General features: G+C 37.4%; 1 protein-coding gene across 1 annotated transcript in view; it reads right to left on the bottom strand.

Moving 5' to 3' along the window:
* Positions 1-5565: 5565 nt before the first annotated feature.
* Positions 5566-14130, bottom strand: part of ptprb (protein tyrosine phosphatase receptor type b) — a 68023-nt gene continuing 59458 nt past the window's right edge. Inside the window, exons 25-30 of the mRNA XM_056260342.1 lie at positions 13833-13967; positions 12040-12162; positions 11298-11461; positions 11064-11199; positions 6380-6489; positions 5566-6054 (exon numbers count right to left, since the gene is read on the bottom strand). Coding sequence (XP_056116317.1) covers positions 6382-6489; positions 11064-11199; positions 11298-11461; positions 12040-12162; positions 13833-13967 — 666 coding nt within the window. The 3' untranslated portion in view covers positions 5566-6054; positions 6380-6381. The remainder of the gene's footprint in view (positions 6055-6379; positions 6490-11063; positions 11200-11297; positions 11462-12039; positions 12163-13832; positions 13968-14130) is intronic.

Raw genomic sequence — 14130 nt, 5'->3', positions numbered from 1 at the left:
CGGTCATTGCATTGAACGTGAACTGGAGCACATCTCATTATAAATGAACCGAAACTCAGCGTATGCCTCAGTCACAGACATGAGAAATATAGCCTATCTATAGGAGGCTTGAAATGGCTTTAAACGAAACAATTCAAAACGAAAATAAATAGGCTACTCTCTGTAATCCATTATGTGCATTTCTCTCTATAGGCGTGTTCACTGAGATGGCGACCGACCGTCAACTCTACACATCCACTGTATAGCCTAGTCTGTAATCTTCTGAGACAGAACTGTACAGAAGACACAGTGACACGTCAACACTATAGTTTATTAATAAAATCAATGCACGCGTCACTGGATTTACAAATGCACATCTTGCTTGTTACAAGCGCACATATTATGTCGAAATAACGAGATATTATGTTGAAATATCGGCATAATATCTCGAAATAACGAGATACGTTTTTTTTCTTCACCAAGCGCTTATTCTAATTAATAAATAAGAAAATGATTTAAGACAACTAATGACTTTTTTTTTTCTTCTCATTACGCGTGCGGCATGCCTAACTTGTGTGAATGGGTTATGTGAATACTGATTCCCCAGTCTGGGTGCTTTTTGATGGCATAATATTGCCCTTGACTGAAATTCATTACTGTTGTTCAATGAATGTCAATATGCCAAAATCTTTAAGAATATTTGATTAAATGCTGAATGTTGTGCTTGTTAAATTTAATAAAATTAAAACTTTAATTGAGATAAATAAAATAATTGAATATGAAATACTGAGTGGCCAAGTTTTGCTCATTTATTATTAATATATATATATATATATAATTGCGCAGCTCCCCCTGTCAATGGTCTAGCACTCCCTCAGCACCTGCGTTAAAAATGATCTATGATTAGGCCACTATAAGAGGCATGGAAGTTCGATAAATGGACAACAATAATCAGTACAAACGCCTTGTTTTGAACTATTGTTTAATAAATATGAATAATTCGAGCACATAAACTTTCATATGGAGGATTAAATAAGATTAAATTTATGTAGTAAGATTTCATAACTAATCACTGCCACAACCAGGTTTTACGTTTTTTAAGCGTCAAACAACAATGACTCTGAATTTTATTCATATTTGTCAATAATATAGTCTACTCCAAATGTCATGCTAATGAAGCAACTTGAACTTGATACAGTGTGCGAGAGAGACCGAGTGTGTCCAACAACGCACGCAACAGTGCGCATGAGTTTGAACAATTTATAACAATATCGTTAGATGTCATGCATGGCTTATTTGATGGTATTATAATAGGCTAATTTACCAGAACATGGCCCATTTTAGCTGACTTCACCCTACTTTGATGGAGTAATTATGTATTTAAATATAGTTAAAATGTAATACTAGCAATTCTATAGTATTTGTCAATAATATAGTCTACTCCAAATGTCATGCTAATGAAGCAACTTGAACTTGATACAGTGTGCGAGAGAGACCGAGTGTGTCCAACAACGCACGCAACAGTGCGCACGAGTTTGAACACATTGAACCACTGTGACTTACACACTCGGTCTCACAGTGAGCCCAGCCCACCCATGAGAAGTGTCAGCTCTTATTTTGAAAAGGGCTTATTGAGGGGACGTGACATCACCTTGAAGCAATACCCCTGATTGACTACACGTGTGGATCGTAGTCACACACTCTGCGGAAAGATAGTGGCAAAAAGATCTGTAGACGTGTGCAGAGGGATCTGTGAATGCCCTGTGATCTGCAAACACAGATTCAACACTTGCATGCTGAGCTTTGCACAGAATGTGTAAGAATGTCTTTTTACATTGGTTTGAAAATACAAGTTAGACTGTGTTTGTTTGCAAATTGTGAGGAGGTCATTTGTAGAATTTTTAATGGGAAAAACAGCGAAACAGTTGTGCCAAAATTCTGAAAACAAATGCAACACAATCTACAAACAAATAATGACCCTCATGCACAGACAAATCACTTTGCATTCATTCAAATTTTGGTTGTCAAGTGCAAGTCACTGATTTCTATTTGTGAATCATAAAGAGTTTGTTTGCGGATTTTAAATCTATTTGTAGATCGTATTTTATATTTGTATGTCACGAAGAGTCTGTTTGTGGATTTTTTATCTATTTGTAGATCTTGTTTTACATTTGCGGATCATGAGGAGTTTGTTTGCAGATTTGGAATCTATTTACAGATTGTGTTTTACATTTGCAGATTATGAGGAGTTTGTTTGCAGATTTTACATTTATTTGTAGATCTTGTTTTGTGTTTACAAATTGTAATATGCATTTTTGACTCATAGTCTCTTCATTTTCGATGATTATGGCATTATTTTGTCACATCAGCGAAACAATAGTGTCAGAATTCTGAAAACAAATGTGACACAATCTACAAGCAGCAAACAAGTCACTTTACATTCATTCAAATTCTGATTTTCAAGTACGAGTCACTGATTTCTATTTGTGAATCAGGATGTGTTTATTTGTGGATTTTTTATCTTTTTGTAGATCATGCTTTATATTTGTGGATCACGAAGAGTTTGTTTGAGGACTTTGTATCTATTTGTAGATCTTGTTTAACATTTACGGATCATGAGGACTTTGTTTGCGGATTATTAATCTATTTCTAGATTGTGTTTTGTGTTTACAAGTTGTAATATCTATTTGTGACTTTTAGTCTGTGCATTTTTAATGGTTTTGGCATCAATTTACCCCCATAGATCTCCCTGGTCCAGCAACACACGTACATCCCGCAGTTTTGACTTCTCCAGCTTCAGTTACCTCAACCCAAGCATTATGCCACGCATTGTTCAAACACTGGCTAGGCTCTACATTTGCTTTCAGATAAACAAAACGATCATGTTTGTATGACATGACACAACCGACTTTGTTGCTGTGCAGATATTGATATGCCTCGGAGGCTTTCAGGTTGTCCATTGCTTTTCCATCAATTGCCATGGATTGCACAAAGTAGGAGCAAATCTTGCTGTACGTTATGCTGGGCCACGTCGTCATGTTATCCTCCCAGTTCTGCACTGAATTCGGGTGGGGGATAGTAACGCCATCTCCAGTCAAAGTAGTGGAACCGTGTTCCCAAGCTAGCATCTTAATCGCTGTGTTTACACAATGGTTTACACCGGCAGACGCTGTGCAAACCACTTCCGGCGGAAATGAAGTGGATTTGTGTAGAGTTATGGCGCCGCCCGGGATTTGGCGCGTAAACTTGTGTATACTATGATCGACCCATGGTTCTGATTTGGATGTTTAGACTTAAAAAACTTTAAGGGAGCAGTAAGACTTAAAATATCTTCATAAACAGTATTTAAAAGGGGAAAATGATGCTCCACATCCAGGTCAGGTAGTGGGGATTTTCTAAAAATAGAAGAGGAATAACCTCATTATAAAACTTAATAAAATCTACTTCAAAATGAGGTAAATATGTACGGGCTTGTGTGGTGTTTGAAACAGATGCAATAGAAAGCTGAGACATTTTAAATAAAATAGGAAAATGATCAGAAATAGCAGAATCAACAACTTCAATTTCAGTTACAGATAACCCAAGTTACAGATAACCCATATGACAGAATTAGATCCAACATGTGTCCATGAATATGTGTGGGATAATTAACCCACTGCTGAAGGTTAAAAGAGTCAATGATGTTTAAAAACTCAGAGGTTAACCACTTGGAAGGGCAACAAATATGCACATTTAAGTCACCTAAAATAAGGATGCAATCGTATTTAGTGATCAAGTCACCTACAAATTCTGAGAACTCTACTATGAAGTCTTTGATTAACTGTGGAGGCCGATAGATCAAAACTAATACCACGGGTTCAGGCCAGTTCAAAAGTAAAACAAGGGCTTCAAAACTTGAGAGAGTGGCGGTATATAGCAGTCGACATCGAGGTCTGAACGATTCTTTAACAGTGATGGCTAGTCCACCACTTCTGCCGGATGGTCGCGGGGCGTTGTAATAATAATAGTCAGCTGGAACAAGTTCAGAAAATGGACTACGGTCCCCTACCTTCATCCAAGTATCGGTAATAAACAGAAAGTCCAGATCATGGTCTGTGATGAACTCCTTGAGGATAAACGTCTTGTTAACCAGAGAACGAGCATTTAATAGCGCAGATTTTGGAGAGCGTAGAATAGTACGCGAAACCGCTGCTTTTCCCAGAAAACAGAGGTTAGCAATATTAGCGCCCTCATATGATACTCACTTTATGGCATGTAATAGTCCTTCACGTTTATTGCGATCTCAAAATTCTGGCCAGTTGATAATACCTAGAATATCAAAATCGACTGCTGGCGGTAGATCCTTTTCCTATTTAGCACCTAAACTTTGGAACAGTCTCCCTAAGATTGTCCGGAAAGCAGACACACTCAGTTTAAATCTATACTAAAAACACATCTCTTTTACCTGGCATTCACATAGAACATTATACATTTCTATTATTCAAATCAATTAAATGATTATTAGGCTGCATAGATTAGGTCAGCCGGAACCGGGGACACTTCCTACAACACCCGGTGTACTCGTTACATCATAAGAAGAATGGCATCTACGCTAATGTTAGTCTTTCCATTTATTGCGAGGTTTACTGAAGTCAGCCGGATCCGGGCCGTATCCAGATCAGACGGTGAACCTGCGCCTGGACACGACCACAACGCATCCCTGAAGTGCCAGCCTCATCAGCCCTGTGAAGGTCTCATGGACACCTCAACAAACCCGTCTCCATACCGGCGTGATGACTCCGACCTCTAACCAGATGGAACTGGATAATATTGTGAATGTTCTGATCCAATTTGACTTCTGACCTGTAATTTTGCCTGAATCATAATCATACATTGTTCGTTTGTTGACCAGAGGAGAACTGGCCCCCGACTGAGCCTGGGTTCTCCCAAGGTTTTTTTCTCCATTCTGTCACCTGATGGAGTTGTGGTTCCTTGCCACTGTTGCCTTGGCTTTTGGCTTGCTTAATTGGGGACATTTAATTATTCAACAATATTTTTGATCTGCCTTACTTCAGGTGGACGATGACGCAATTTTCTTCTAGAAACAAACTTCTTGTATTATTTTCATGTTATCACTGTGAAGCTGCTTTGATACAATCTGTATTGTAAAAAGCGCTATAAATAAAGGTGACTTGACTTGTAATACGCACATACTCCACACCACTACTCCTACCCAAGGGGTTTACAAGTGCGTATCATATGCACGTAAAAACTTTTTTTGCGTATAAATTGCACGATAAATAAAATTTGTGCTATAGATACGCATTTTCATGAGATCGTGTTGTACATGACATACCAAAATGCATTATGGTCCAAAATGGTCATTGATGTCTGTTATCCAGAAATTACATTAGATAAATAACAATTTGGACCTTTATGACTATTTATTACTTTTTGTCATAAAAATGTAAATAAACTGTATTTGTAGGTATCATTGAAGAAATCAACACAAATTTTGCCCAAGTAGATTTTAAATACTTTTATTCATATATATATATATATATATATATATATATATATATATATATATATATATATATATATATATTTACATTTCTGTCATATTTTTGTATTCAGATTTAAAGCCGGGACAGTTACCCGGAATGACATTTTGGGACTTTTGAGCTCAATAGTTCCTTAAAGATTAATTATTTATAATGAATACCCACATGACTAATTAAGAGGGGGAAGTCAAGTCATGTAATGTAGTGTATTTAAAAATGCATATACTTTTAATATTACGAATATGCTTTGGACACCAGAATTGACATGTCACGTCATTGACCCATTTAAGAAAATCAATACTAAATTCCGGAAAGGGCCAGTAGTCTAAATAGGATCTATTAAACAAAATGAGCATAAACATAAATAATTACAAACAGTGTGCAGTACAGTATGTCATGAAAAAGTTGTATAAAAATAAAGCATATATCTTTGTTATGCACAGCTATTAAAACTATTGATGAAATACAAAAGCTTCTCTTCTGTTCTAGTTCAATAAGGGGGAAAGTCTTCCTGATCCTGTATACACAAACTCTGTGGGGAAAGAAATACATGGAATTTTCAGATACACACAACCATAAAAACAGGACATCTATGCTCAAATTTTAAAATAAAAATGTTCTTCCCTCTCCTTTATTACTAATAGCTATAGACACAAGCAAAAAAAAATAAAAATAAAAATAGCATGTGTCTAGATTTTGTCCTTTGAGAATTGATCAACTAATTGGAAGAGTGTTTTATTTGAGTGACTGGAGGAGAGGGATTGAAACTCGTCTAGCTCTTTAGATTTTATGGTTTTGTGCTGTAACTGCATCCATACAATGTCTAAGTGAAACACAGGCACATACAATATACTTACGTTTATAATAAGTTGTTGTAGATGGGGAAAAGAGGGTTATGTCGTTCACAGCAAAGTTTACGAGCCCTCAAAACATCCCGCACACACTGATGGATATAAGCATACTGACACTGCAGAAGACAAACCCATCATATTAGGGTGCTTATAAACCATTTCACACATTTAATTTAAACTACAGAGGCAATACAGTAACTACATGTTTAGTCAATTGATTTCTGACTGAAATCGAGTGTCTTAAGGCCCATTCACACCAACAACGACTATAACAATAACTATAAAGTTTTAATAATCGTTCCGATTCAATGAGAATAGGGAAGTCCACACTACAACTATAACCATGGTATCTGCAGAGTTTTTTAAATCAAATTGAAGTATTTGTAATACCTTTTTAAAGGCCTGCACAAATACAAATTAATGCCATATGAACAGGGTAGAGCAATGTTTATGGTAACATTCTAAACTGTAAAAAATGCAATTTAAACAAGTACAACAGTTTTATAAAATGATAATACTTGGCCTAAACCATTTTTTTTAGAAAATGATTCAAAATTATAAATGGTTATTTCAAACTTTTATGATTATAAACTGTAAATGTGAAATATCAGAAGAGTAGGAGTGCGATATTGCTATATTAGCAATGCGGAGGCAATCACAGCCTTGCTGATATAGAGCTATATCTACATGTGTGAAATTGCTTTTATATAACAGTTCCACGGCACAATTGTGTAAATAAATAAGAAACAACAATGGACTGTCTTTAAAAACCCTCTTTTGTGTGGACACTACTTCCTTCTGCCAAGGTTTCAAATCTCAAGTTTAGTTTAACAGTTGAGCCAAAGCTTAATTCTTGTCACTTTTAGAGCTAGCAATGTAGGAACAATGAGTTGCTTCATTAAAGCTTATTGTATTATGAAGAGTAGATTATTATAAGAGAGATTGACAAAGAGACTGTATTACCTGCATCTGATATAGCATTTATTCTTCAGGTCAATATATTCTTCTTATATTCATAAAACAAATCTGTTTGAATGTCCACTGATCTTTTTCTTAGTATTCTTTTCGTGGTTAAGGGGATTCCCATAACAGTGCTAGTCATTGCATTTGTCAGTTGCATCTTATAAGGTGTTGTTTAAAGTAAAAATAATGTCCTTGTTTACAACCTTGCATCAGTCCCTTTAAATATAAAAGTATTTGCTACTGACTTATTCAAAAGTTAAAGACTCAAAGACCAAAAAAAATACTTTGCTGTCATCTAACAGCGTAAATAGTGTAACTTAAGTCGAAATTACAATCACTAACAGACCCTTTCTCAATACCAAATCGATCCACCAATTAAGATTTAAGAACGTGTATGCTGCACAAAAATATGGGCCAATTTTCACATTGGCCTGAACAAAAACAGCTGATTGATAATGCAAATTAATTCTCTGCTAGTAGATGGCACCTATGAAATGGCAGAAATTTATCAGTTTCTGATATATATATATATATATATGAATATTTTGTGTTAAATACTTTTTTACGGTAACACTTTAGAATATGGTTCCTTCGTTAATGAATAACTACACAGGAACAAATGAGTAACACAATATTAACAATCTAGTAACTACTATTAACCAACAAGAAATTCTGATTAACGAATTAGTAAGTAATAGCGCACAGATGAAAGTGGTAGTTCACTATTAACTAGTTGATAACTACTATTTTTTAATGCTTCCCAGATAACTACTGAAAAAGATTAATAATTCACGCAAAACTAATCAATAACTAATGCAGGACAAATGACTAGCACTACATTAACATTAAAGTCCCTGTAAAGTCAAAATTAAGTATGTGTTCTGAGGTTGTCACACAACAGAAAAATGTGTTATTAGCCACCCAGTCAAATTTGAATGATAAAAAAAGCCGGCAAGTACATAAAATAAGCTATCAAAATCTTGACAAAATGAGCAGTATTCTCTGCTCTCAAACCCTGGGGGCGTGTCCGCTGCCTGTGCTGAAACCACGCCCACTCGCGGGAAAGCTGCCGACGGTGATATTAGCTGATACTGCTTTCGGGACGGGGAGATGAAGGCCGAGGCGGGAGATAGTCGGTTCGGCCCCATTCACCAGTAACAGCGGATTATCAGTGAATCCCAGTTGTCTCAGACGAAAGTTTATAAAACTATCCGTGTAAAATGATCACTACAGAGGCGGGTGTTGGCGGTGATCCTCAGCTCTCCATCAAGGTTGGCTCTTCACAAAATTAATCCACCCCTTCTTGATGTGATCGTTTTTAGGAAATTTAAATAAAGACACCGATCTGTTTTGTACATGATCGCATCCAGGTAGTAGCCTACGCATTTCCGTGTCGAAGGCATAGCTAGCTAGAAAACTGTAGGCTGTAGTAACTAATAATACTGACAGTAACTCGCGATTGAGCAGTGAACTGATGCGAATGTGCTCTATTGTTAGGGGAGGGGCCAGCCAGCCTCAGGGGCTCCAGTGCGTCATCAAGTAGGGGTGTGTCCAGGAGCTCAGGGGCTCCAGTGCGTCATCAAGTAGGGGTGTGTCCAGGAGCTCAGGGGCTCCAGTGCGTCATCAAGTAGGGGCATGTCCAGGAGCTCAGGGGCTCCAGTGCGTCATCAAGTAGGGGTGTGTCCAGGAGCTCAGGGGCTCCAGTGCGTCATCAAGTAGGGGCGTGTCCAGGAGCTCAGGGGCTCCAGTGCGTCATCAAGTAGGGGTGTGTCCAGGAGCTCAGGGGCTCCAGTGCGTCATCAAGTAGGGGCATGTCCAGGAGCTCAGGGGCTCCAGTGCGTCATCAAGTAGGGGTGTGTCCAGGAGCTCAGGGGCTCCAGTGCGTCATCAAGTAGGGGTGTGTCCAGGAGCTCAGGGGCTCCAGTGCGTCATCAAGTAGGGGCGTGTCCAGGAGCTCAGGGGCTCCAGTGCGTCATCAAGTAGGGGCATGTCCAGGAGCTCAGGGGCTCCAGTGCGTCATCAAGTAGGGGTGTGTCCAGGAGCTCAGGGGCTCCAGTGCGTCATCAAGTAGGGGCATGTCCAGGAGCTCAGGGGCTCCAGTGCGTCATCAAGTAGGGGCGTGTCCAGGAGCTCAGGGGCTCCAGTGCGTCATCAAGTAGGGGTGTGTCCAGGAGCTCAGGGGCTCCAGTGCGTCATCAAGTAGGGGCGTGTCCAGGAGCTCAGGGGCTCCAGTGCGTCATCAAGTAGGGGCGTGTCCAGGAGCTCAGGGGCTCCAGTGCGTCATCGAGCCCCGTTTTAGCCCCGCCCAAAAAATCCGGAAAATAGCAATGGTGAAAAACTGTTTAACGGTCTAACTCCACAATTCAGTATTTCACAGTTCACAGTCTTTGTAATATGTTTTAGCAATACATTTCTAACATTTATAATGGGTTTAGAATTTTTTTTTAGAATTGCCTTTACAGGGACTTTAATAACTGCTACTGTAAACAATACACAAGGTTTATCAATATGCATAATAGCATAGCAGACTTATGATTTGGGAAATAATTAGCCTATGCTCTCTCCTAGAGAACTATTTATCAACTGAATAATTTTAAAGAAATGGCTTTTTAAATGCAGTTGTCGGGACCTTACTTGTCCTGTAGTGATTCAATGCCAGTCCAGAGGAATGCCAGAAAATTGGCCAGAGTCACGGTGACGGCTGGAACATATGAGTTATCAGCCATCCAAATACCATATACAGTGATTTTATTATTTAACCTACCTCGCAATTTTTTTTTTTTTTTTTATGTCTCCTAGCTCATATACGTGTGTGCAAATATCTTGTGAAGGATTAGATTCTACACTTTAGGATTGGCTTTTCATGTAAGAATCATGGTAATTAACTAGGAATGACTCAAGTGTTACTACATAGTTCTAAAGGAATGACTAATTATTTGGATCCGTATTCTAAAGTGAAGATCATGGTAACTAACCAGTAATGACTCAAGTGTTACTACATACTTCTATGGTAATTACTATCTAAAACTTCACCAAAAACCTCAAAAGCTTAAAAGAATTAGTAATTCCTTGTAGAAGTATGTAGTGACACTTGAGTAATTACTTGTTAGTTACCATGATCTTCACTTTAGAATACGGATCCAAATAATTAGTCATTCCTTTAGAAGTATGTAGTAACACTTGAGTCATTACTAGTTAGTTACCATGATTCTTACAGTAGTTTTCTGGGAAGCATTAAAAAAAAGTAGTTATTGATTAGTTAATAGTGAACTACCACTTTCATCTGTGCGCTATTACTTACTAATTTGTTAATCAGAATTTCTTGTTAGTTAATAGTAGTTACCAGATTGTTAATATTGTGTTACTCATTTGTTCCTGTGTAGTTATTCATTAACGAAGGAACCGTATTCTAAAGTGTTACCCGATCACTATCAGTGCAATTTTTTTTCCAGCTGATGAACAATAAATTCATTGATAGCCAATCAGAATCCACCAATCAGTGTTTAAAAAGTTTGTGCATTTACAGTAGTAGACAACAACATAACATTATCGTCTGTTGGTGTGGACGCTAATATCTTTTTAGTCATCGTTCTTGGTGTGAATGAATGGGCCTGTAGAATGTGATCTGTCCTGTGACAGACGGGTTTGGCTCAACCCTTCAAAATTCATCAACTCAGTTCCATTGTTGCCATTTGTAAATGTTGCTGATATCGCGACAGACTCGTACCTCAGTTTGTACCATGTATGAGCGATGCAGACGTAGATCAAACACACAGCCGTAAATGTCCACTGTGCATTTCCTGTCTAGTTGCTTTAAAACACGATCCAGCACAATGAAAGTGCCAGTTCGGCCCACACCAGCGCTGAGAGAAAGAAAACATATGTATTGTAAATATGATTTTGAGTGTGAACACTCTGAAATGTCTTTTGAAGTTGTTTTTAGGAGGTGACACACAGATACCTGCAGTGTACTGCAGTGACTCCAGGACTGCTTGTCCTGTCAATGTAATCTCTGACTGTGCGCACAAACTGAATGAGCGATTGGGTTGTGTCTGGTACTCCATGATCTGGCCAAATGGTGTAATGGAACTGACGCACCATCCTGGGGTATCTTAACTGACCCTCCTGAAAAAAGACCTTGCATTATTATTTCAGAACTAGGCCTACTGCTTGTTGCTATTTTATAGTCATTCGGTCATGCGCTTTCTTTCCTCATACATGCTTAAAAAAGGGCACTCACAGCATCTAAATGGCAAATTACGAAATTACTTTCCAAAGAAGTTTCCCAAATCTTGGAAAGAAATGTCCAAATTCTATTTTGCATTAATAAAATGAAACCTATTTGTGGGACCACAACAATCATTTGCATTTCAGCACATTTCCATTTCCTCATATTTTCATTGTCATAACTGTCATACAGTCGTGCAAATATTTTATTTAAATCAGCATAAATTTAATTTAGCACAGCAAATACAATTGCAATTATGATGTATATACTTTGGTATACGTTGATGTACAATATATCCAACTGTACTTTACATCACACATAATTACTATAGAAAATATTTACGAAAAAGAAAGTGAACATTTTTTTTCCTTTTGATCATAGTGAATAATTTTTATTTTTTTTTACTGTTACTTTTGAAAAAGTAATGAATAACTGTATTTCTGTTGTATAATATATCCACTTATTTAACACTTACACATGATATCTTGAAGTCCCGAATGGTCCACTCTGGGAGGACCTTCTCAGAAAGCAGTTGCACCACAACATCACCATAGTACAAAGGCTCACTGTCAATCGGCCAGTAGCGATCACACTTCACCTGAATCATACACATATTCACAAAAGTATGACATGAGCACGCATCACTAGAAAAAATAGTGCTAGAAGCCTCTTCACTATAAGTCAGTGCTGCATAGAGAGAAAGTTAAGAAAATAAGAGTCCAAATTTGGACGGATGACAGTTCACTGACCCTGTTTTGACTGGACTGGACTGATTTAGCAAAAAAAGACAAGAGGTTTTCAGATGGACACACATTGAGAGAGATCAGTAAAATGCTGAGAGCAGAAATGAAGAAGGATAGGTTAAAAAATAGGCTTGAAGATCAGATAGAATGAGAAAGAGAATTAAAACATTGGCTGGTATTGAGAGGAAGGATACCAATACGATGAAATTGGATGGTTTTAACTCAGATATGACTTTTGCTGATGAATTGAATGAGTATTATTTAAGGTTTGATTTAAACAGAGGACAAGATCTAGTAATGGTGAACATTTTGAGCTTCATATGGTTAAATGTCTTTTTCAAAATATAGATGTAAAGAAAAGTCCAGCTCCTGATAAAAAAACAAGGCAGGGTGTTAAAGATCGGTGCAGAACAGCCATGTGGACATTTTCACTCTATTTTTCTCTCAAGGTACAAAAGCTCCCAAGAAAATGAAAGAAATCTAATATAGTCGCAGTGCCAAAAATAGTGTGCCTATGAATTTGAATGATTTTAGAACGTTGTTACGTTGTCTAACGTTGTTAAATTTGCAAGTAAAAATAAATATACCAAAATGTATTTGAATTTGTATTTATTTTAAGCTAAGTATACTACACAGGTAACATTTACATATTTGTGGCAAGCAATGCCAGGCAGAGAGCCGTGAGAGATTGACACAAGGCCGGTGGCAATTGATAATGAGTGTCACCTGCGCGCCGCACCAGCCTCATATCTCACCGGGGAGCTATGAAAGCATAAAAGGAGGAGCGATGGCAGTGAAGGACGAGAGAGGACCAGGTCTGGACATTTATGTTCTTTTGTTTATGTGTACGGCAGTCGTCTTGAGGGTCTGCCGCTTTTACTTTCGTTTTGTGTTTTGTTTATTTTACATGATTAAAGTTTTTGAACGTTCGCCGGTTTCCGCCTCCTTCTTCCCTTATCAACATACCGCGTTACAATGTACTTAATATAAATACCCTGCAATTGTACTTTTGTTATATTAAATTGATATACTTAAAGTCTGCAAAATACTCAATGGACTTTAGTTATACGGAAGTAGTGCTGAGGTCCAACTAAAGATATACTTCAGTATATTTGATTGTGCTAAAGTGGAACTATTGCAAGTGTACTTTAGGTACACTTTAAATATCTTGCATTTAAAGACTGATATCATATAGTGATCATACTATCCTTACCAATAGTGTTATGAAAACACATTTTAGGCTTAATATTAAGAAATGTGCATAGTGCAATAAAGTGCTCCAAATAACGTTTAATTATATTATTTAGATCAGTAAGTCTCAAGCGATATGTCAGTAAATAAGTAAATAGATATGTAGTACACTTGCTATGAAATAAATGCATTTCAAAGACATTTTGGTATTGGGGTTTTTTTCACTAGGGTTGTGTATTATGCATTATCTGTATGTCTGTTACCTCCCTGCTGTAAAACTAGTTTCTGCTAAGGGGTACAATAAAAGTAAACAAACAAACAAAAACAAACTTACCATGCCTCTCTCCACACACTGGGTTACCATTACAAGGCTGTGAACATTTTGTTCCCACACCATACGCCAGAAATCATCCTTGGTACCTGGTAGAGGCCCTTGTGTGGCAATATACTCCCATCTGAAATTGTATCCCTGTTAAAAAGATACATAAATACTTTTGAGCCTGTGGACAAAAAGGATCGTTAACTGCTTTGAGGTTCATGAACGGTACTAATATTTAGGTTTTTCTTTTTTTTTTAAAGAAATTGTTAGTAAAAATCAAACAAACAATAGATACAGTAGAGACAATTTCACA

This window comes from Rhinichthys klamathensis, unplaced genomic scaffold, assembly GCF_029890125.1.
Source record: "Rhinichthys klamathensis goyatoka isolate OS25496 unplaced genomic scaffold, OSU_Roscu_1.1 h1tg000176l_1, whole genome shotgun sequence".
Taxonomy (NCBI): domain Eukaryota; kingdom Metazoa; phylum Chordata; class Actinopteri; order Cypriniformes; family Leuciscidae; genus Rhinichthys; species Rhinichthys klamathensis.
The sequence above is the reverse complement of the archived record's forward strand: the minus strand, read 5'-3'. Positions and strand labels throughout refer to the sequence as shown.